General features: G+C 37.9%; 1 protein-coding gene across 1 annotated transcript; it reads right to left on the minus strand.

Moving 5' to 3' along the window:
* Positions 1 to 308: 308 nt before the first annotated feature.
* Positions 309 to 22,213, minus strand: GNL2 (G protein nucleolar 2). Its single transcript, XM_072419583.1, has 16 exons — positions 22,028 to 22,213; positions 20,589 to 20,673; positions 18,685 to 18,779; positions 18,415 to 18,554; positions 16,125 to 16,309; positions 14,758 to 14,824; positions 12,014 to 12,172; positions 10,133 to 10,246; positions 8,495 to 8,623; positions 7,625 to 7,729; positions 6,690 to 6,848; positions 6,245 to 6,352; positions 4,908 to 5,350; positions 2,935 to 3,014; positions 1,708 to 1,790; positions 309 to 491 (listed from the first exon to the last, which is right to left on the minus strand). Exons 1-16 carry the CDS (start codon positions 22,089 to 22,091, stop codon positions 342 to 344), a joined length of 2,166 nt encoding a protein of 721 aa, XP_072275684.1. The 5' UTR covers positions 22,092 to 22,213; the 3' UTR covers positions 309 to 341.
* Between the last annotated feature and the right edge of the window lie 2,480 nt (positions 22,214 to 24,693).

Genomic DNA, 24,693 nt, shown 5'->3' on the forward strand with positions numbered 1-24,693 from the left:
TCTGATTACCTTAGGGTTCTCTATGTGACTGGTATTCAGATGCTGCTTCTCTAAAGTGCTCTTTTATTTACATGCTCCGGCGTCATCACGTACAATGTAGGGCTAGTTGTCCTGTAATGTGAGGATGACAAGAGCCTGCACACAATGTGGAGAATATGTGTAACAGGTTAGCACTGGGGATGCATAGAAAGTATGACAGCTTTTAAATGGTGCCCTAGACATTACCTTTTACCCACTGCAGTACAAGAAGTTGGCTGCAAGGACATTTTAGCATATTCCAAAGTTCAAAAAAAAAAAAAGACACTATGTAAAAATTTAACTATTTAATAATGAAACAAAAATCAATGTTTCTGCTTTGTCTTCCTGTTTCTGACATTTTGGGATTGGGGGTCCACTTTCTTTTTGTTGCGATTCTTGTTTTTGACATTGTGTGTGTCGTAATATCGTGCACCAACTTTCTTTGAGTGCTGTTGTCTCTCTAATCGCCTTCTCTGTAAATATAAGAACAAAAGTTTACAACATTAGAATATAAAACTTATGTCTTGATTTTTGTTTAACTGCTCTTGGAAAATCAGTAAAGCAGCAACTAATCCCTTTTTTTTATCTCTGAAATCAGACATGACACTTAAGTAGGAAAACAAAAAATGCCTGACTACATCACAGTATCCCTTTATCGCAATAGAACTGTGTGTCTACCTTAGGAGGCAATGCTGGTCACAGATTGTAGGTATAGCAACTTTAAAAGCTCAATCTGTTAATAAACCTATAGGAATGGCAGATCAGATCCTATTGCTATACAGCTATGGGCAAACACAGCTACATAAGGGGGTTTTGAATTGGTAATTTTAGTCAATGTAATATTGTAATATAATTTACACTATTGTAAATATATATTTGCTTAGGGAATTTGTCTTTCTGGTCTTTTTTTTTGCTTTAGCTGGGCTTTAAGGTCTACAGTTTCCTAAATCTGTTCACATCCTGCTCCTTCAGCACAAGGACCAAAACCAGAATTTTTTTGGGGGCTGCAAAGACCAGCCGAAATCTAATAATAGTAACAGTGCACTTAGGGGCAATGTTAGATGGCATACTTGAAAATTTATTTTCATAAAGCATTAAGTTTGGCATGTAAATGCTTAGACCTTCTACAGAGTAACCTGTACTACCCAACAAATAGAGTTATCCAACAACCTATAAAGGAAAGATGACATGTCTCCTTAAAGGATAATTATACTTACATCTAACTGCCCCTTATCTCTTATTACCTCCAAAAATATTACAAAAAGAATCTGTTTATACTCAGATCACATCAGTATATAGTGCTGTGTCAAAGAATCTGTTTATACTCGGGTCACATCAGTAGATGGTGTTGTGTCATGTAAATTGTGTAATTAACCTGCCTTTTGATAATAAAGAGTTAATTACACACACAAGGAAACAGCACCATCTACTGGTGTGCAAACCATGAACAAAAGATTATTAAAAGTTTCCCTTTTAAATAAAGATTTTAAAAACCACACACCATGAATGTATTTAAAAATGTTAGTTTTATGGGCATTTTGATTATTGTTTTGAGTATTTGCTGTGGGGTCATATTTTAGGCCCTAGATTCATACTTGAGTAAAAGCAAGTTACTTGTATGATTAGCTAAAAATAAGAACTTTTGTTTATATTTGGATCAGTTCATATTCCAGTATATATGGTACATACCTCTTTTGATGTGAGTTTTTTCTGTGGCTTTTCATCCTCCTCCTCTTCAGGTCTTTTCCTTTTCTTTAACAGTTTACTCTTTCCTGTGAATAATCAGATATTAGTTTACAGCTTTAAGGATAAAAATTGCACTTACACAAAAAACTGCCTCTCAGCTGCAAAACTCAGCCAGTTGTAAATAATAATGCCACCTCCTATCAACACGGAGGCAGACAAAAGGTGGAGCTTCTGGTGGCCAGATGTGGGGATTTTGCCTGCCAAGGAGAGGCTTCCAACACCAAAGCCACAGACTGCCATTTCCCTACCCCATCATTAAAAGCTCCACCTCCAGCTAGATAGAACAAACACAACATGACTATTGTTAACAACTGGGAGCATGGATTGAACAGGCACAACTATGTTGTAGCAGGATTTCTCTATCCAGTGACCCTAGGCAGGGTAGGTAGATTTTTGATACACTATGGTGGGCTTCCTATACTATATTTACTTGACTATCTTTAAATTATCCATAATATACATATAGATGATCACCAAAAACAGTAGGATATAATATCTGGGTTCTGGCACATTGCTTGTAAGCATCCCATAGCTAAAGCCAGATTTGTGTTTCCATCAACACCAAAATAGAAGCAAAGCAACACTGATCGAAACGCTGTCAACACTCCAGCTACAGGCAAGATAATGCTTGCTGTTGTGCCATTGTGTAAACATAGAAATAAACCCTTTTAGGATTCTAAGTTAGCCTCATTACCACATATATAAAATATTCCAAGATGTCCAATAATCCTAAATAAAATGGTTTGAAATTGAAAATGCTTTTGCTAAAATACAACTAAGCTAACTGCACAAAAATATATTTTTAAAACAAAGAATAGACCAGAAAACATTAGGATGAACATGTGGCCATAATTTTGCAAAACCAGCAATAGGTTATAAAAGCAAGCATCTCCTGGTACTTGTGTATTGGTTCAATTTTCTTATAGTAAAACATAGAGCATTGTTATTTTACCAGTCCCTGTGATTGGGACACCTTAAGTAAATAAGCCTGTCACACAATTATTACATGGCAGATATAGTTAAAAAAATATTAAACTTAAGCACTGAAGTAAAGAGGCCAGGTAATTAAAGGCATTATTAGTTAAAAGGTGGGAAATGTGGGTGGCAGCTCTAAGTAACATGAGCAGATTCACAAATTATGTAAAAGATTCACAAAAAGTGTAAAATTACCTTCATTTTGTTGCGATTTCTCAGCTTCATCACTCTTTTTGGTTTTTGCAAATATGTGTTCACCTAGATCTTTAGGGATTCTGGAAGTAACAAAAATTAGAATACATTAACTTCCTTCTTCTTTCCAAGGAACACAGCTCTCTACAGCATACAACAAGGGCACATTTACACCACTGTGGTGCATTAATGCTGCATTAGGGCAGCCCATTCATTTGAATAGGCTGTCAAATGCACCAACTTCCACCAAAGAAAAATGTGAATGTACCAGTTCTGCCAGTGCACTGTACTACTACACAACACCTGTATCAGCATGGTAAGCCATTTGACTGTCAAGCAGATGGCTAATCCAATATTTGCTAAATGTAAGAGCTAGGGCTGCCACTCCTATCCAACATCCCCAGGTGTTAAATAGCATGGTGCCCAATAGACACTGTGGCTCCTCCCAGTTTTAGGGAGGTTTGGCCTAAAAAAGTGTTGTGAAAATGCTTGGGGCTTTGTAAAAGTGGACCTGTCCCATTATAAAGTGTTGAGCCTTCAATTCCTGGTACTACAAGCATAATAGACTTTAAAGCACCTTTGGTGGTAGGCATAGGATGGAGCATTAATTTCTGCTAAAGATCTAATTTAGCTCTGACATACAGCTGCCTGAGGGTGGCCAACAACTTGCCAACAAAAAAAAAAGATGACAATGCACAGATTGTACATTGTAAGCCATCCATTTGTTTAGACACACAAATATGAAATAAAATAATGACTAGTTAAAAAAATATATGTCCTAAACAAAATGGCCTTTCAGCTACAGTAATAAATGATCCATATTGCACTGCTGGTTTTCAGGAGCAGTGAAGTTAATCATACAACTGTGCAAAGCTCCCTCTTTATGAGAGTGAAGAATAAATAAATAAAAATTTTAATTTACTATTCAGTTATTGTTCTCATTTATTTTGCACTGAACATCTTGTTCTATGGACATTACTTTTTAACCAACACTAATTATAATTTAAAAAATAACCAAATGTGCCAACATGCCAACATTTCATTAGCGGATGTCTCAAAACAGACCCAATGGCTCCTGTCCCATGGCTTCCCAACATGTGGTGCTAGTTTTATTCTCTTGCACAACAAGTGCTAACGAGAGAAATGTTACTTATTCATTTAAGAACTGGCAAGTCCTCAACCAAAAAAGCAAGAAGTTATTATTTAATAAATGGCCTTTAAACACATTAACATAATTTTAAACCTCTGCAACCCTCTGGATTTCTAATACATAATTTTCCTTCACAGGGGGTTCTTGGAAATAATCTGGGAAGGATAACTAGCCATTAACCTGCAAGTAACAAACTTTCTATCCTAAGGTAACAACACTGTACTGCATCTATGCAGAAGCAGCATTGCCGCTCCAGGTTACGCTTCTGATTTGGACTAAGACACCTCCATCTCCTTATGCCAGTTACCTAGGGGAAGAGAACTGAGAAGGCACAAAAGTATTGTCTGAGATTTTAGCCAACAGACAGTTACAAGGACACAAGAATTTTAGAAGAAAGTTACACCAGGAACTGGTAAACTGCAAAATATTTGATTTTTGTTTTGGGGTTTAGATAGAAAATGATTGCCTGTAGCAACTAGATAATATCCCTTTCTGAAGTATGTCAAATAACTTTTTGTGCTAGTTTTTTTTTTAATTTAATCCTAAAAAAAAAATCTTTTAGGCTAACACTAACACAGCAAAAACAGGTGCTTGTTTTGTGGCTGTATAAGCATTTTAAGAGGTTAGGAAGAGGGAATGAGGGGAAGGACATCGACCTGCTGTAGGCATAAGGAGCATTCCACTATGCCCAGTAAGCACCTAAACTATCATTGTAACTCTAATTCCACACTGCAAAATTACAGGTGATCAAAGGAGTTGGACTGAGTTAAATGTTACTTACAAGGTAAACAGTTTGAAAGTATTCGTTGATGGCCTTAACCATTACCTTAAAGCAGAAAATCGTTTGGCTTTGGCTTTATCAAGGAATTTCTTGCACTTTGCTATTCTATCATCCAGATCTTTCAACAGTGTTTGTGAACTTTGTTTTTCAGCTTGTTGAGGATCAATGAATTCTGCACCGTTGCCCTCGTCTACAAAGTTAGTAGCTTGATCTTCCTCCTCTTCTCCAGATGGGTCTTCAGCCTCCTCAGAGTCCAAGTCTGAAATGTCTGACATACCATCTATTTCTATAGGTACCAAGTCCTCCTGTGAAAACTCTGATGCAACGTTGATCTTGCCAAAATTCTGCCGCACTTGTGAAAGAATTTCTTTAATTTCTTGCTTTTCTAAAAGTGCTGCTTCCTGTTCATCTGAAACTGTGTTTTCATCGTCAATGCTCTCATCATTTACAACAGTTGCTGATGGAGTTGTCTGAGATATTTGCAAAGCCTAGCAAATAAATAGGACAAGGAAATCAATCTGTAAAACTACAGTTTGTCAGGAACTTCATATCCTACTTATTTACCTTTTACTTGCCATATTCACCTAGTATGAATGTTCTTTCTAGGGTTATTCTCCTAAGTAAACATCTTCTAAGTGGTAACATATGTATTCTAAATTATCTTCAACATGATAAAATAAAGCAACATAGTGTATATCAAAACATAGCAAGCTGGCACTACATAAACTATTATGCTTTAAAACAATTGAGACGAGTGAAAAGGTTTCCCCTTTCTGTAGTTTAAAAGAAAAAAATTCAGAGTAGTCCAAATAAGTGAATATTATTTTCTGTCACATCATTCAAGTGAGCTCTTCTACACTAAAATGCAATATATCATGCACCACCTTGCATTGCCTTAAGGCATCCTACCTAGCTGAAAAGCTGACCCAAAAATACCCAAAAATGCATGCATGCAGAATTGTTCCCTTCACAGAAACAGACCATGAGCAGCAATTTAAATGAGTTAGGAAAGTGTGTTAGGGTGCCATGTAAGTATCGAAGCGCATAATGGTAAAGTATGCACGTATGGGTCTTTATTTTGTAAAGCTGCCAGTACATTTTAGCCAAAGATGTGCTCTGTAAATAGCCGCCTGACAATTCCACATTTGGGCAAGTGCAAGATCGAGTGACGTAGATGGGGGAAAAAGATCGCCGATCTTACTACACATGCTGCTGCGAACAAGACATTTTAAAAATAAATTACAATTTTTACCCTTTTATGTACAGTAAAAAATGTTGAGTTTAGGTCTGCTTTAGGGTTTCATTCAATTACCATTTTGGAGAGATCAATAATCTCCACAGATCCCATAACAATACCATGCATCACTTGTCAAAGATGTTACCTCTGAGGGTTGTTCAGCGTTAGGCGGTTTTACGAAGAACGGTATTCTTCCCCTCTGCCAGTCATTCAGAACCATCTTTGATACGGTTTGTCTGTCTGGCTCTCCACCCTGCAATATTTAGAAAAAATATCCAGTTTATAAAACATATTCAAGGCATTTACCATAGGCTTCAACAAGGTACTAAAAACGTAGAAATATATACACACATCCAATACTACATTGTGGGAGGGAGGCACGCATATGAACTATACTTAGAGGTACCAAATATTGAAAGTAGTAGGCTTTTCATTAATGCAACACCCCAATTCGCCATAACAGTCATTAGATTTATAAGGAACTTACACATATTGCTAGCAAAAACTTTTCTCCCCTGAATTTGTGAAAGGTGTCTCTATCCAGCAACCAATACCTCACGTATTTTTTTACCAGATTAAATTTTGCCAACCTTTAACAGTTTTCCAGTTTTATAAGCTAGCTTCTCAAGGAAATCCTCAGCATTTCCCCACGAATCTATCTTGTAGGTCTTGCTGATATATTCTGGTTTTGCTCTCTCCAATACAGCAGGTATGTGATCTTCTGGGCTTTTAATCTTTTCCACTTGTACCTAGACAGTTTAAAGAAAAACATTAAACATCCTAATTTACCAAGAATAAACAAATCAGAGTCCTAAATCAATGCACGTATAACAGTTGTAATATAACCAACCATTTAGGCAAATCATTTATTGCAAAACAGGTAGTAAAGCCCAAATCTGGGGTCAGTTTCAGAAGCTGCAGATTGACACTAGCTAATGCCTGCAGCAAATCCATTGTTTTTAGCAGACCCCTAATATCCTGAGCTTATGGAACGTTGTGCCTAGGTGAGTCTGTTGGAGACTATAAGAGATTGCATCAGCAAAGCAGCTGAAGCTGCAGGGGAAGCAGTTTTTGTTCAAATCCTGAAATGTGAAACGAGTGGCTAATCCTGTATAATTTCTCCTCCTTGCTTTGCTATCACACTCCTTTAACCACCTGGGCATTTCACTGATGTCTAGATTTCTGTGCCAAAAGCGGTACACTGTTTTTCATGAATTTTTTTTTTTAAATTGTAGACCTGTAACTTACAGAAATATGTCTGAACAAGGGTCTAGTAGATATCATGAATATAAAAAAAGTTTGAAACACACAGTCATGTAAAAAAAAAAAAAAAAAATTACTTTTAATAAAATTAAATAAAAAACACAAATCAGCTTAAAAAAAAAAAAAAGAATACCAAGTTGGTGGTGGTGGTTAATGCATAGTATTACTACATAATACTACAGATATGGCAGGAAAACAGCATCCCTCCTCCACTTGACTATCTACTTACTGTCCCCATTTACATCATACTGAGTGTACTTACCACTCCTTTTAGCACTATGTCTGTTTCTGAGTCTCCAGATGGATAAACCACACCAGGGCAATCAATGAGAAATATCCGACGCATAAGAGTGATATATTGCCAAACCTACAAAAAGAAAAGCAACATGTAAAATGCAGCTTCTACGTAGCATGCAAATGTTTGCATAATTTTAAAATGGTAAATAAATCAAGTTCAGTGCAACAGTTTTGCAACTGGCCACATGAAAAAATTAATTAGTTATAACCTAATAGAACATTTCTGCAGCATGTGTTTGTTTGCTAGTCATACCACCACAGACTAAATCAAATGGAGAAATGAAAATCTTAAAATATCCTTTTTGCTTAAAATACAGAAACCCTAGATATTCATCAACAGAAATCCATGAGTAACACTTTTTTTTAACCTGCGTTTCATGTAAATAAAAATCCTTCTCTAAAATGTTTTACTAGTTTGCTCGAGCATTGAAAGCTAAACTCCTCATATAAACTACTAAAAGAAATAAAAAGAATCTATGAAAGTTCCAGCTGCTGCTCTAGGCAGAAAAGATTGTTGTAGGTCCAAAAAGAAATACTTAAATGCTTACCACTGGCACAGACAAGGCATTTCCTGTTATATTTATGAAGGCCATGGCTTACCTTTCAATGCCATCAAGCCTCACAGACAGCTGCAAAAGTAATTAGTTAACTTTCACAAAGGTTAAAGCTGACAGCAATAAACCATAAATCAAATACGAGTTACCACAATCACTTAGATATGCTAAACTGAAATCTAAAGTTGTGTCAAAAATAGACATTCATGTGACACATGCGGATTTCTTTCTGCCAGGATATTTTTTCCCTCTAAATAACATAAATTTGGTATAGAAGCTACCTTTGTTTCACCAGCAATTGGAGCCACGTTGCAGACCTTCTTTGACCTTAAGGTGTTGATCACAGAGCTTTTACCCACATTTGGATATCCTATAAATCCCACGCTGATTTGCTTTTTGTCTGTGTGAAGCTGTGACAAGGACAGGACAAGTTAAAAATCTGACAACATAAAGATAGTGCAAATGACACTGAAGCAAAAATATAGAAATTATAGGTTTACGCTCGTGTCCTGAAATGCACTAGTTACACAATATGCCTAAATTTTCAAAGTTTTAAACTGTGACATCACAACTTTTGACTGAAAATATATATGGTTTGAACTGCCAAAGCAATTAGCTATGAAAAGCACCATTTGCGTTTTTGGCACCTACACAGGCTTTTTTAAACATAGCTGAACATGCCAGTAGATTCTACAGCTGACTCGCCAGATAATCATTGTTAAGTGCCTGCTCTTTTGATGATCATCTGTTTTCTTGTAAGTATTACAACAATTAAGCTTGGCTTGAAATTGAAAAAAATGCAGTACAATAGTTATCCCATACCTATGCCATGTAATAATTTTTAAACACTTCTCTGACTTTTAAAGAGCAATTACAGAAAAGCACACAACATAAATGGGGGTTAACCTTATTAAAAGAACCATGTGTAGCATGTCAAATGCTAATTTTGAAGAGCACTGGACTGACATTCAGTCAGCCTTGGCAACAAATGATGAACTGCAACAATTACCAGAAAAAGAGGGAGGTGGCAAAAAAGATATCATGGGCTACAAAGTCACTCAGAGGGCAGCCAATATAGTATATAAACTGGGACGGCTTAGACAAAGCCTTGTTTATTTATTCTCCCTTTATCTTACTCCCATAAATTTTCAAAGGAATGGATTAAAGTTATAAAGCCAAAAACATTTTGTCTTGTGTATTCAAAGTCCAGTAAGCTGCACATTACATTGAGATTGGTACCAGTAAAAAGAAGGGTGACAAGGCAAAAAGAAGCATATTATTCATTTCAACTCTTCTGGGCAGGGTCCTCTCCTCCTCCTGTATCACTGTCTCTATTTGTCTGTCATTTTATAGCGCCAACATATTGTCATATGTTGGCGCTATAAAAAAAAAAAACTGTTTATTAATAATAATAATTTCCCTCATCTGTTATCACCAAAGTGTTTATACAACCCATGATGATTTTAGGTCCATTTTTTCATATTTTGGAAATGTCATCAAATGTAGGGTAATTTATAGGGTTCACCATGTCAGCAGAGTTTTTTTTTTTTTTTTTGTTTCCCAAGAGCCCAGGTAGATAACTGAAATGTCATATGTCTTATTAGAACAGGACAATCAGGAACGGGAGTTTGGGGGACAGAGAGTCACTCATTTATTTCAGTTCACTCCTACCCTAGAAGACCAGCTATGTAAATATGATTTTTTTTTCCAACAGAACTGTTAAGAAAAGACAAGTAAACATGAGCTTTGTAAGTAATTGTTAAATATCTTATGTAAGTATTTGTTAAATATCTGTACAATATATCATTTTCAAATCTATAAAATATGTCTTTTTCACCCCCATCTTACCAAGGGAATTCATAATAAAATAACATCTCATTTAATGCAAAACTGATGGTGAAACCCAACCTCTCCATTACCTTTCCAAACTGCCTGAGAAGCTGGATGAAAGCACCTTTGCCGAACGGGTTGGTAAGGCTGGAGTGAAAGGCCAACGTCGGATACTCCTCAGATAAACAGGCAACCCAGCGTTTCTGCATAGAGAAAAGATTTTCATCATGTTTCTGTTTTACAGACTATTCATGAGCTTCTAAGATTCTACCTACAGCCTGCAATACATTTGAAGCAGAATTAAGCCTCTCGATTTAAAAATACAAATAAATGGACTTGAACTATACTTCTAAGGAAAAGCATGTTTGAACAGATTTCGACTTGAAACCATGAAATATTTGCTTCAAGATGAATTAGGATTTCCCAATTATTTTCCTATTCAGCCAGATCTAAAGACATATTAAAAGTCTCTAATAAATGCATCTCTAATGAGCGTTTTAACCTGGGGTTTGTTAAACTCTTATTCATACAAAACAAGAGTATTACCCACAGCAAAAGCAAATTCTTCTAAATGCCAAAGCCTTTCTGTGCTCTTAAAACAATCCAATGAATTTTCACTAATAGAAGACAGACATCCGTTGACAGCTTTCCTGCATTAGAACATAACATGTAATAAAAAATATTTGAAATATATGAAATAAGTATACCAAGGAATAGCTACCCCTCTGCTCACAGAGATGCACATTTTTGTTCATTATCGATCACCACTGGTTAAAAATCATGGACGACACTGTAAAATCATGGGTAATTTTTCTCCTACATATAAGTATGATGTCCAGGTGTTTTGGTTTACTGAATTCTTATTCTGAATTCTCAAACTGTCCAAATATAAAAGGGAATAAGGAAATCCTTGTGAAAATCCACTACTGAGTGCTTATATGGAAAACAAAGCAAAGCAAAACCGCACAGTCCCAGCTTATCTTTTCCTTTCTGATGTCAGACCAAGATCCTCTGTTGCGGTTGCCATGGCCAGCCTTAGCTAAGTATTCTAGCATACATGCAAGAAAGGTCAGCTTTAAAGACAGCCTTGAAAGTACTATACAAAACTACAATCTTTAAGAGATGGTTCAAGATATTCAACCAAAAAAATGTCACATGAAATGAAGCCACGCATCAAACAAAATCTGAGGTTTCACGGACAGAAGAGTTCAGGAGCAAAGCTATTCTTATCTACCATGAAATTACAGGTTTTTTTGACAATATCAATGTAAACCACAGGGCTGAAAGAATAAAAATTGGCATTATAAACAGAAGTTTTTCTGACCAACAGTACTAATACATTTTTTATCACAGGAAGGATTGAAAAAGAAAAAAGGAAAAAAAAATGCCCAAAGTCCCACCAATATAAAGGTATAATTCAGACAGCGGGTGTCGTGTGACCCATGGTGGAGCCACAGTGGTTTAAACACCCTCTTTTTTTGCACATCTTCACAAATGCTTCCTTTCTATACAAATGCAAAGTAGACATTTGGAAATCATATCTATCCAAGTCTATGAAAGTTAAATAGGTGACCATCTATACCATCTTTAACCCAACCGAAAACAGAAAAGCAACCACACCGCTTGCTAACACCTGCAGAGAAAGATCTTTTGACCTTTAATTTCAGTAATAAGAGGGCTTTGCAGGTAATCTTTGAGCAGGGAATCCCTAAAAAAACATTTACATCAAAAAGCCTTAAACAGGTCAGAGGTTTGTCATCTACAGATCACTACCTCACATGGATCCTCAGGCTATTTATCCCTGGTACATCCTACCTGAAGTCCTTTAATAACGGTACACAGTGTACCACACTGTATCTAAAGCTAAAACAGGTGTCACAAGGAATATTTCCTATTTAATCCTGTCCCTTTACATTTTTGTTAACTTGTCATTTTGAAAAACCAGCAGGGCCAGTACATGAATATCTTACCGTAGCCCATGTGGGAACCAGGTCACACTTATTGAGGACAAACAACAAATGCTTCCATGGTTTTTCCTTCTTGATATAAGCCTCGATATGAGGAGAGCGGGTTCCCATAGGATCTCTGGCATCCAGAACTTGTATTACCACATCAGAGGAATCAATCACCTGTGGGTAGATGAGGAATACAATTATCGAACCTAGCTTACTAGATATTGATATTTTCCACCCACCACATGTCATTAACACAGGCCTGTACATTAATACATTGGCAGAGTTGTTGCAAACATTTGTTAGCACTGCCCATCAGAACTCAGTCCAATGAATACAGAAGATTCTAACCACCATTGCCAAACTACACCTAAATAAGCAAACAATGAAGAAACTAGGTTACCAGGCCTATAAATAACACACGAATGTTAAATAATCATATACATGAAAGCAAAACATCTCTGCCTAATCAAGAAAATGTCAAATATATAAATGGCAACAAATATGATCCCCAGTAATCTGTAAGTGTAACACTCACATTTCTGTAACACTCCACAGGAAAGGGATCTACCACTCGGATTCATACTACTGGCTAAAAGGCTGCTAGGTCAAAATCATTATGTTCTAAATTAGGGGGGAACCCCCTTCATGGGATCTCTTCTGTACTCAGATCAAGAATCTGTGCATTCCAGATGAAACACAAAAGTATAAAGTGCTCGCTCTTTATGGTCCATCATCTTAGCTCCACCCTACCTGTTGCATCATTACTACTTCTTCAGAAGTATGGAGTGGAGTGACTTCAGTACGATCAGTTTTAAAGCTTTACATTTTATGTGGAAAATATATTGATTATTGATCTAAATACAAAAGGGAGCAACCCATGAAGAAGGTCCCAACCTGCATTTAAAACAAAATGATTTTGACCTAAACTCTTCAACTCACCTTCACTGCCACAAAGACCCAGATTTCTCTCATGCTGTCCTCGCTTGAGTCCCGCCTTTATCTGGGCGCCGCCGAAGTCCTCCATCTTCTGGCTACGTCACCCGATCTCACAGAACATGGGCGACATCCGCGAGAAAATTTTTGTGGTTAGTGGCTCTGGCCAGTGGCCCCCATCCCCCAAGCGGGATCAGGAAAAGGACCCTGCTGGCAAAGCACACCGGCCAGAGCCGCGAATCACGCCCCCCGTACAAATCCCCATTTTAACCTGCCCACTCTCCCATCCCAGGCTCTGATCTGCGATGGGAGAGTGAGCAGAGTTTTTGTATAATGACTTCACACATGCGCGCTCTGGAGCCGATAATTTTAGTGGTCAGTGAGACCAAAAAGGTTGGAGACCACAGCTGTAGATCACAATCCTATTGCTTTTTTATGGATTCATTTTAACATGCTTTTGTTAAGGGTTTTTTTTTTCTGGAAAAAAGGCACTACACTTGTACACATGTATTTTATTATTTGAATTTCCATTTATTTACTATTTTTTTTCCTTCAGGTGTGTTGGGGCAGCTGCTTAGGTAAACTAAATAAATAACCAAACTAATGTGGTCCGTCGTCTCCTTTTCTAACTTACCGAGTGTATGTCAGCCCTGCTATTAATCAGCAGAACCAGAACAGGCAGTCTGACTTTTGCTGAACATTTTCACACCATTTTGAAATTAGTCCGAGTCCCTGCACATTATTTGCTTTGGAAACAATTGATCAAAACAATGTCCATTTGCTTTTCATCAGTTTTAATATGATCCTCTTGGTACAGTCATATTATTTATTTATTTTTTTTTAAGAGATCTGCATGTGGGTAAAATAATTTTATTTATTTTCACTAAACACTTGCAGCTCAGCAATGTCTGGACAAATAACTCCACATCCATTTTACTTCAATGACATTACACACAAAGCTTGTAGAGAATAGAAATTAAAAAAGTGCCAAGCATGTTTTTCATTAAAGCTGAACACCAGAATTAGCAAATATTGTCTAAATTGAAACATGCATTCCAGCTTCAGTTTTGGTGTGCCTTCATTTTTTTCTTCGAGATCTGTGCAGTAATCTATTGTAAAACAATGCCTGTAAGCAGGAGCTTCCTAATAAACTTTACCAGTTACTACTTCTTTCTCTATAGCAGGCAGTATTTGGTGGATGGACGTGCTGAATCCCCTACAGCTCAGCTCTCTTGACAGGACAAATTCAGTTTAGAGGTAAAAATGTAAGTTGTTAAAGTGATACATTTTTTTTAATTCTGTACTGAGTTTTACCATTTAAATATCTGGATTTACTTTTAATGTACCTTTTGCTTGAAATTTCCCATGAGGGCTGAGGGACATTGACAGGTGGAAATTATTTCAGAAGCCTGCAGACCTCTTCCACCAGTCATGATCCCCCTGAAATCCAAATGATTAAACTCAATGGATTTAAAACAAGGTATGTCATAAAAGTGGCAAGATTTTAGGAAAATAAACTAGCATATTGGTAAGAGTATAAAGGAGTAAGCCAAGAAGGCAAACTCCTAAATACAAAATGTTGAATCTGTACTTGCCTTGCCCACAAAAACCCAGCAACTGTAAAACATAAAAAAGGAAGTCCCTGCTGTAAGCAGGACAAATCTTTGCCTTTTTCCGGTCAGTTAGCATAGCAGTCATAGGGATCACTATAAACTGTTTGCACAAGAAAAAAAAGGGTAAACCTTTATGGCTATACATTACTGCACAGTTCTTTTATAGCCATTATACTATTATACTATTATAATGCTTGAAAATATTTTGAATACCTTGTATAATTCACCCCAGATTCTTTTGGACTGTCCCTTTTTATATATTTCTTCCTGAGCTTCTTCTCTAAATGGAAAAAGGAAAAACATTTTACAATTAAGCAGCCAAATAACATTTTCCTAAAATTTAAACAAGTCACCAATACTCCCTGAATACAATTGTTAAAAAATATAAACAATGAAATAAAGCTGGCAATAAAAATCATATGATTATTATGCAAAAAAGGTCTTTGTCTTCAGCCCAATTTAGGGGTCTTGTGTCTTAAACCCCCTAGCAGTATTCCGGAGTGTGACTCGGGGTGGTTTTACCCTCACACTCGTGATCGCTTTAAACTTAAAAAAAAGACAACTTACCTTGCTCTGTTGGCAACCCCCTTCATCCTGGGGACACATCCTTCCTCTTCGATCTTCAGCCAGGGGATGCAAAGACAATCTCCGGGGCTTCCCGGTGACGTCAGTGCATGCATCTGTGTAGGCAGGAGGAGTGGCGGGAAATTCAAATAATTTTGTATTGGATTCAATACAAAATAGCTGTATTGAGTCCAATACAAAGAAATCTTCATATAATATATATATATATATATATTATATATGCTACTGTACAGTTTTATTACAAGTTTACCTATTTTTTTTAACAGATTTTTGTGTTTTTTTATTTAAAGTTTATTTTTACATTTATTAACATTATTAAATATTGGACATATTTTGGCGAGTTGTACCTAAGAATTATAGCCTACAATGTATAAATAATATTAGGATATTTCCATGCAAAAAAAAAATGTAACGCTTTTTGCATGGAATTACAGAGAGAATTAGAACACTGGGGCGGTTAAAAGCTTGCTATGATCATATCTTTCATCACACATAGATTAAAGAATTTTGTTAATGAGATTTTGATTTGACTTCAATGACAATTGGACTCATTGACAATCCAAGCTCAAGGTGACAACTTATTGCCAAGACTCACCACAATGAGTGACATGCACCCTCTTTGCATCTGGAATATACCGAATGGTGAAGCCTACAAATGTTACAAAATCACTGGATGCCCCATGGTATAAAGTAAAATAGTGTTAATGAAGATGGTGAATGAAGCAGCTATTGCTTAACCAAAGTAAAAGTTGGCCATAATGTGCTGTGAACCCACCACACCACCAGCCAGCTCTTAGTTTTTCTAAAACAATTTCGCTCACCTATTTAACAAAGTTTGGATTAAAAACTCTGCCAAGTGTTTTATTAACAGATTTTGCTCTGTTGGGTCACAGAGACTGGAATAGAGGAAAACATCTCTCTAAAAGGGTACAAAGAGAAACAAAAACAATTGTCAGAAGAATGGCAAAGTCTTGAGTGTTTTTCTAAATGTTTACCTGACGCCAGTATCCTCAGTGACTAAGTCTCTGTCTTTCTCCTGGTCATAGTTCTTTGCAGAAGCCTCTGCATTTACCAGTAATTCATGCATATCACCAGCAGCAAGGTTGGGTCTTTTTCTTTGAGACTTAGGACCAAATGTTGTTTCAAAAGCTTCTGTGTCCAAGATGTGAACTTTGGAATTCTGTTGAAAATACCAGAAGAAAAAGTTTTACAGACTCCTCTTAAACTGAAATTGCTTTGATTTAATGGCACACAGTCAGCTTCTAACAGCGTTCATAGGAATCTGCAGAAAGACAGATCCTCCACATCCTCTGACCATTGCCTTCTCTGCAGCACTTTTTGGAATTACTGGTAGGGTAAGAGTATAGTCTGTAAGGGTTTGGGGAGAGACTCCTCACTGCCCATCCTGTTGACCCCTGTCACTGCCAGAATTTGTAACCATTTTCCCAATTAAAAGTATGAAAAGGAGATAAACCAATAAATGCTTCATAACAGTGTGATGAGAGCAAGCTGCAATGGTTCACTCACATCAAAAATGATCATACATGCATATGTATCTGCTGGTTTACACATTTTCTCTAGAATACACACATAGTTGTACATATGCAGCATAACTTAGTGCCTGATTGACTAAAATCCCTGTGCACATGCACAAAGTTAATTCAAACCTACAGGCGGAATCAAAATAGATAAAACATTGGAACCTGGAAAAGGACCAGGTGACCAAGACACACTGCCGAGGGTGCAAGAGAAGGAGAGTGGGATTCAAACCACAAGGGAGCAAAAAAGATCTGTTTATTGCAGGGGTTTTCTTATTAAAGCTAAAAAAACATACTGGGATGAACTTCAGGCTTATTACCAGGTATGTTTGTATTATATAATAAAAATTATTACAGCTAGGACCAAATTAATTTGGTCCTAACAATCCACTTAATCCATGTATAATTTATTCAAAACTTATTTGCAAGAAACAAAAAGCTTCTCAAACCCAGCAGCATGCACTGCATTTGAGTTATCTTGAGGTCTGTTTAAACACTATTTTTTTTGGAAAGCCTTGGATATTTGTGCCTCTGACTACGCCTTTGTAGGGTTTGCCTTCAATTCTTTGAAGATATTTTCCAATGGTTATGATGAAACAAAAGCATGAGGATAAACCAAGGCCAATTTCACACACGTACCCTGCCAGCATGGTAATTCTACATTGCCAGGGTTCTCCCTTCAAAACAAATGCTCGCTTGAAACAGCACAGCCCAATAAAAAAAACATGGCGATTATCCTACTGAGGAGAGAATGCCACAGATCTGACATCTCTAATTAGATACAAGACGTGTGCTAATTTATTCTTCCAATATAAATTCCAGGTTCTCTGGAAGGAGTTGCTGCAGCCTGTTTCTGGGCCATTTTATACTGAGATAACATTTCCCTTTTATATCTAATAAAACACACGTGCACTAGGCTAATGGGGAAAAACGTAAACTGCTGCTTTAGACGTGTATGCACAACAGAACGTTATGTTTCTTAAAAAAAATGAATATAAAGAGGTTTGGAATAGTTGAAACTAGATGAAAGATCCCAGCTTGAGAACAGGGTTATGTCATATTATTAGACAGTATAATACTATCCATGTCCAATAAATCTGAAAACATATGCTGTCTGGTAATAAAATCAAACCTAAGAAGAAAGTCAAGTTGCTAAGTTTGCACAACTCATATGCCCTTTTAGAAGATGTTTCCTATTTAGAAAGTAACATTTGCTCAGGAAACAGTTTAATTAGAATGAATGAATCCTAATAATTAGATGTTGACGTCTATGGCTATATTCTAGACGCATGCTACAGATCTCATTGCTGGAAGCAGCAACTAATGTTGCCTGAACTGGAAATACGCCTTCCAGCAGCTTTTATCCAACATTTTGTCACTTATGTGGAATTATAGAAGAAACCCTACCATTTTCTACACCTGATGTCCCTTGCAGCAGCCTAAAAACATCAATAAAAACTTTACCGGATAATGATGCTTTCTAGTGTTGTACTACTTGGGGACTCCATATGCCTAATGCTCTCACATCAAGCAATAAAACAAAAAAATGTCTGACAAAGTGCACATCCTACACATGAGGCTGGTCAATGGCAAAGAAGTTTTTTTTAAACCATTTGATTTTCTCGGTGTGAATTATTCCACTACACTAGTGATACAAGAGAAACCAAACAATGGCTCTTTAAGATTAGACATTGAAGATTACAAAATTCCATCAATGTGCTTGGTTTGCAACTGCTCAGTGACTTACATGAGGTCTCTTTCGATCATAGAGAAGAGACATCGGGAGCTTGCTCTGCTTCATCACCACCTTATATGGATCTTTTATTACAGCTTCCATGTCTTCCTGGAACTTTTGTAAAGATGATTGCTTAATAACACGGGTATTTCCTGATTTAGGAAAGAAAAGTATAAAATAAAAATCTTTACAGAACAAAAAAAAAAAAAAACAGACAAAGATCTATTAAATGCACTCCAAACACAATAGTAGATATTAAAAAACTCACAATGAAGAACTTACCAAACCATTTGATGTTGGGCTCCACTCGAGCCACTGTGCCAGATGCAACTGAAGATTGATATTGTAAGGGCCTAATCACTTTCCCACGGTTGTTTCTGAGGCATAAAAAACAAAAAGTGAGAGCCAAACCTACATTCATAAACAGATTTTATGGGTTTACAGCATCCTAATATAGTATATCAAATGTCCAGAACTTCTGCCTATTCTTATTACTTATCAAGAGTAAAAGGGTACAAATTCCATCAGACTGCCGTCTGTACTTTACAGGTTTATTGTACAGAGCTTATCTAATATTCTTATGTTGTTGTGTTCCTTTGATTGTCCCCCCCATATGTTTTATATTTTCTTTTTGTGAAAATTAAAATATTGAAAGACAACTGTCTGCACACCCAATGCAGAGATCTCCAGTGACTTCCTGATGGGTCACAGAGACAGAGGATCTACAAGTCTTTCTTGGGGTCTAAATCTAATTGTGTTACCTGGAATACAAAGAGGGGAATCGCCTGTAAAGTGTGCCTAAAATTTAAATGTCTTTTAGGCTGGGTCTACACGGACGTTTATAAAAACACATGTAAACGTTCCCACTGCGTTTTTATGCACTTTGTTTAGCATTTTAAAGCTTGCCGCGTTTTCACAAGTTCACGTTTTAAGTACTTAAAAACGCCCAAAAACACATGAAAACGCCCCACTGAAATTAATGGAAGAGTTTGCCTGTGCTTTTGGGCGTTTTCCAGCTTTAACCCAGCATTTTAATTTTTTTAAACGTTGCAAGCAACGTTTAGGATAAAGCTCGTGAACGTGCCTGAAGGAAATGTCCTGGTGTAGATTAGCCCATTGGAATGCATGGGGATTTCAAGCAAGAGCTTTAAAAGCCTCAGATTAAACGCTGGGGAAAACGTCCGTGTAGACTAAGCCTTAAACACAATTAGCTACATACCTTTATACTTTTACTACATACCTAAATACGTTTTGTTCCCATTACTCAGATATTTTCAATGCCTGTCTGTAAATAGTCATCAAGTTTTAGTTGGAAATCCGAATAATCAAACTTCATGGAGACAAAGTAAAGGTATGTAGCTAATCTGAGAACAGTGGGGAACATACAAAAGCTTCCACCCTTTCACAGTACATAACAATAGGTTACATTTACTTTGGAAGGAAATGATTTGACTGCTGGCATGTAAGATGTACTTTGCAGTATGGCAGCCGGTAAAACGAACCTTCTCTTAAGGAGGAGTTAGCATTGGCAATCTACAAAATTTCTCTCCTGAAGGGTAACCCTAAAACCCTTCATGTGCCCCTAACATTAAATCAATACCTAAAGATGAAGCTATCCCTTTATAGTAAACCAAGAAGACAAAGTATTTACTTGTAAACGGAGCAGTCTTTAACACAATAAAAGAAGGAGCTCAGATACCGGGAAAAATCTAGATGAATGTACTACGTATGTTTACGTTTTCTGGTGATTTCTGAGAAGAGGCATAGCAGTTCATTGAATCCCCAGTAGAAGCAGCAACCAATCTGAGAATGCCCATTCTTTTATTTAACTAGAACAATGGAAACCGAGAGACCCAACTCTTGTCTGCTATTGTTGTATAACAACCTTCGGGTACAGCTAGATCAGAGAGCCGTGGCAATCATTCCTAGCAATCCATTTCGGGATAAAGAGGTCGAAAGAATCTCCAATACCAAATTAGTGGATAGAGGTGGGAAACTAAAAGTAGTAGTTGCTCTCATGGAACATGAGCAAGGGGAAAGTGACAAATGAAAAATTAACACAGACAAGGAACATCAGACATTAAAAAAGTGAACAAATGCTAGGCCCTTAGGATAGATTCGATAAAAGAGAAATATGAGCTCACAAGAGAGAATCACAAACCAACACCATGGCAATGTGCACTTACCGCCGTTCTTTCTGGCGATACATATTGAGGCGCTTGATAGTTGCCCGGTCCCTCATATTGTTGCCTCCAGCACCCTTCACACGATCTGTTCACATATAAAATATAATCATTACTGGCATTCCAGAAATATGAGAAAACATTTACTTTGGTGCCCAGTGCTCTTATCCCAACCTCACAGCAATCAGTTCTGACATGAGGAGTATGGGAGGAGAGACAGAACTAGTGACCATGCGCCATATACCGCCGCCTGCAACCATATCTACTGTGGGGTTACTGTATAGAGACTCCCCAAAGAAAACAAACTAGAGAAAAGCAAAAACACTCCTAGTTTTATTTAAAAAGGAAAATAAATTCCTGGGTTAAAAGGCAAACAAAAATATTTTCATTAGTGATAAATAAATACAATAAAATAATACTGATGCCCTTGTTGCAGCATGTTGACCTAGGAGAAGGCAGTATTGAATTAGATACTAGAATGATCCTACTGGCAGAGCTGTGCATAGAACAGGGAACGGCTGAACTATTGCTATCTTTGTCTCCACTGAAAATATTCATCCTGTCGTAGGGGATGACTACAATCATCAGGGCAAATGTAAACTTTGGAGTTGTCACCGTCACAGGACGCAAGTAACAACCTTCCAAGAGTGAAAACTTTGAATATTGCTCCACTCTGATTATTTCCTACAGGACAGGAAGTGAAAGGAAACATTTCAAAGGGGACACTAATGGGAAAAGCTGACGCGTTATGAACATTAAAGTCTATAGGAAGAGTGTTAATTTTTAGTAGAAAATAAAATTGCGGTATTGGTTTAAAGCTAGGGGAATCTCCACTTGGAAGATTCACCCTACTTGTCCTAATGATCAATTCCATAGAGAAAGAAATGGATAAGAAATCCAAAATCTTAGAGCGATCAGCAGAGCAGAAGAAATAACATGCCATGATGACATCTTATAGGAAATTTCCCCTAATTTCTTATTACAATCCAAGGACAGGATGCGAAAGGAAAGCTTGCAAGTGGGGACACCGGCAGCGCAGATAACCTGATGGAGGTTTTAAACCCTTCCTCCATACACTTAATAAGTAATATGTACATATGTAATGTAATATGCACTATAGTAAGTCATGGCATTGTAGATGCCCACAGCCTTGGCACAACATTGGCACCACTGCCACCTCCCAATCCAATCTAGAGCACTGCAAGTTATGTTGGCACTTTATAAACACAGATTATTAATAATAATAATAATAATAATAATGAAATGTTGATAGGATCAGTCAGGTGTAAAAGTTTCCGCCAAGGAAAATAATGGGCACAAACATGGGAAATAATCCCTAACTAGAGTGTAACTCCTTAGATCACGTGAGCTCAGTGCCTGACAAGTCTGCCATGGTGTACATATGTTCTGTGTCAGGAAACCTTTCCAGTCCATTAACTCACCAGGATTACTGCTGGAGCTGGACGGGTTGATGGTGCTCCGTCCCTTAAACCGTGGCTTCACCATTTTGGCGGCTTGCTCTGGTCACACACACAGATAGAAAGTTCCGAGCCTGGGAAATCTAACACGCGGATACAGAGAAGCAGCCTTAGATGTTAACAGGCCGCACGAAAGAGACTGAGCATCCGCAAGGCATTCTGGTTAATTACGTGCTGGCAGGAATACTTCGGCCGCCATGTTTGATTTGGGCGAGTTGCCCTTTTTCAAATTATACAAGCAATAGTTGCTCCGGTTTTATACGCATGTGCATATACGCAGCCTCACACAAGTTGTGGTAAAAGCGCTGAGCTACCAAAAAGCAGTCATTATCATGTACTAACAAGACGTCAGCGGCCATGTTTGATTTGGGCAAGTTACCTCTTTTTAGCACGTTCGGATAGCTAGCGTAACTAAAGGCTTTTGTTATGAATGTAAAAGAAAAAAGGTCTGAAGTGTAGTTACTATGTGATGCACAAGCTTTATACATTAAACAAAACACTTTATTGTTGCATGTTTTAGGAACCACTATTTGGGAGGGGGTGCTACGTTATTATTATTTATTAATATTATTAATTTATAGGATTTATATAGCGCCAACATATTACGCAGCGCTGTACAATAAATAGGTATTGCAAATGACACGAATATAGACAGTGACACAGGAGTAGAGGACCCTGCCCCAAAGAGCTTACAATCTAGGTTTAGGGTCTCCCTACAGAAGCCCCAAAGCAAGTGAATAGGGGCTGGGTGAGTGGTACTAGTACAGATGATGGTTGTTATTCTAATTTGCTGTAAGCATTTTTAGGCAATATCAACAAAAAAAGAAAAAAAAACATGCATTACTCTGCTAGGGTTTGCAGTGGCTTGCTGCTACCTGCATATCGTCCATTTGCCACATTTCTAGCATCAGTGGCAGTGCAGTCAGTCCAAGAAGCAGTGGGCCATACTAGGTGTGATCAGATAGTAAATGCCAAGCTACAGACTTGTGAATCAGCAATGGCAACATTGATAGCCATACCCCATGCAACTAGACTTTGGAACCCTCCAGGATTTACCCAGCAACTATGGTTTTTTAGCTAGCTTGCCAGTCCCCTGGATCAGGTCACCAGATCTCCACCTTTTCTTACGCTCCTGTCAGTTTAAAGCTCCGCGGGCCTTGGCAGCTGCAATATCACCTTCCATCTGCCATACCATTGGGCAGAGGGTGACAAATGGAGGGAATGTACAAGAGGGTTAAGCCAAGTCCACATACTGATGAGAAGGGTGGAAGATTTAAATGTTGTAAGATGCAATCCTACACTGCCTGATGCTGAACCCTCCACATGGTCCACCCAGGGACACAGAATAGTGGCCATGAGTAGAGGTCTGCACTGAATAGGAACCACCTGCCGGTTACTGCTGAATATCACTGTCACTAGGGACCATCTGCCTGTCATTATCATACATGTACCTGGTGAATCTCACTGTCACTGGTGTACCTGATACTGCAAAATATTACTGCAGTGAAGAGCAGCAAATGCTGGATGGATCTTTGTGGAATCTCATATTTGGCCCCCATACAAAATATCAGTTTAAAAAAAGAATAATACCATTTTTTCTTTTATGTTGTGTGTTTATTTCCAGGCTTGATTTAACCCCTTCTGGGAATGGGTAAGGGGTACTATGTAACCCTGTAGTCATTCCCCAGGGTCAGGTGGTGGATACCCAAGCCCCCCGTTATATTGGAGGCTTCTAGATTTCCATAACCTTAGCCTACTCTCACAACACTGAGGTCATGTTCTGTGGATGAGACTCACTGGGGGGGGGGGGGGGGCAGGCATAGGTCTGGTTTTGCTAAAAAGAAAGGGGTACAAACTTTTGCCACCTTTCTTCTTTGCAAGGAATAAATCCAGGGGAACTTTTAGGGCTAGAAGTGTGTGCAGACATGTTTGATGCCTCCTATTTCATATCAAAGGAAGATGCCAAGCCCATGAAAAGGTCTGGTTTTATTATCAGGTACAACCGCAACACTGTTTTTTGTTTTATAAAAAAACAAAGCTTTTACCTGGTAATGTTATAGGAGGTGATTGGAATCTGGAAGCCTCAATTAATAATGGGTCACCCAGATATCTGTCCCCTTAATCTGGGGAATGAGAACAAGGGTTTAAATCAGGCCTAGAAATAATCACACAACCCAATAGAAATGTCATATTCATTGAATTTAACTGATATATAGCTTTTGCAGGGTCCATGATGTCCAGGCTATTGCTGTACACCAGAGGTCGGCAAACTCCAGCCATTAGGCCAGAAATGACCTAGCTGGTTGTTTGTTCCAGCCTAACACCGCTTGGTCGATCCGGCCTAATTCTGGACGACAACTCACAGCGGAGCAGAAACAAACTACCGGAGCCACCGGAGCTTTGGATCCGCATTCGGCTATTGAGCGTCCGTGTTGTGGCCCCCTTCCCTATTTACCGCGGCCGGCGTTAACACTGGCCGAAGTAAATGGGGAACATTCCCTCTCCTCCGTGTGCATTGCAGGGGAGTAGGATTTCTCTTCAGGGGGCGTTCCTGGTGGGGGTGGAGCCATTAGGCCGGGACTCGAGAGAGAGCCCGGCCTAGTGTGTTCCTGCCTACCCCTGAAATGGCC

Source organism: Pyxicephalus adspersus, chromosome 1, assembly GCF_032062135.1.
Source record: "Pyxicephalus adspersus chromosome 1, UCB_Pads_2.0, whole genome shotgun sequence".
NCBI classification, from domain to species: Eukaryota; Metazoa; Chordata; class Amphibia; order Anura; family Pyxicephalidae; genus Pyxicephalus; species Pyxicephalus adspersus.

Coding starts and splice junctions, on each gene's coding strand:
- GNL2 (XM_072419583.1), bottom strand. CDS start 22,091: ATGGTGAAGCCACGGTTTAAGGGACGGAGCACCATCAACCCGTCCAGC. Junction 18,780..20,588: donor TATCGCCAGAAAGAACGGCG/GTAAGTGCACAT, acceptor TTTATGCCTCAG/AAACAACCGTGGGAAAGTGA. Junction 18,555..18,684: donor GCCCAACATCAAATGGTTTG/GTAAGTTCTTCA, acceptor TTCCTAAATCAG/GAAATACCCGTGTTATTAAG.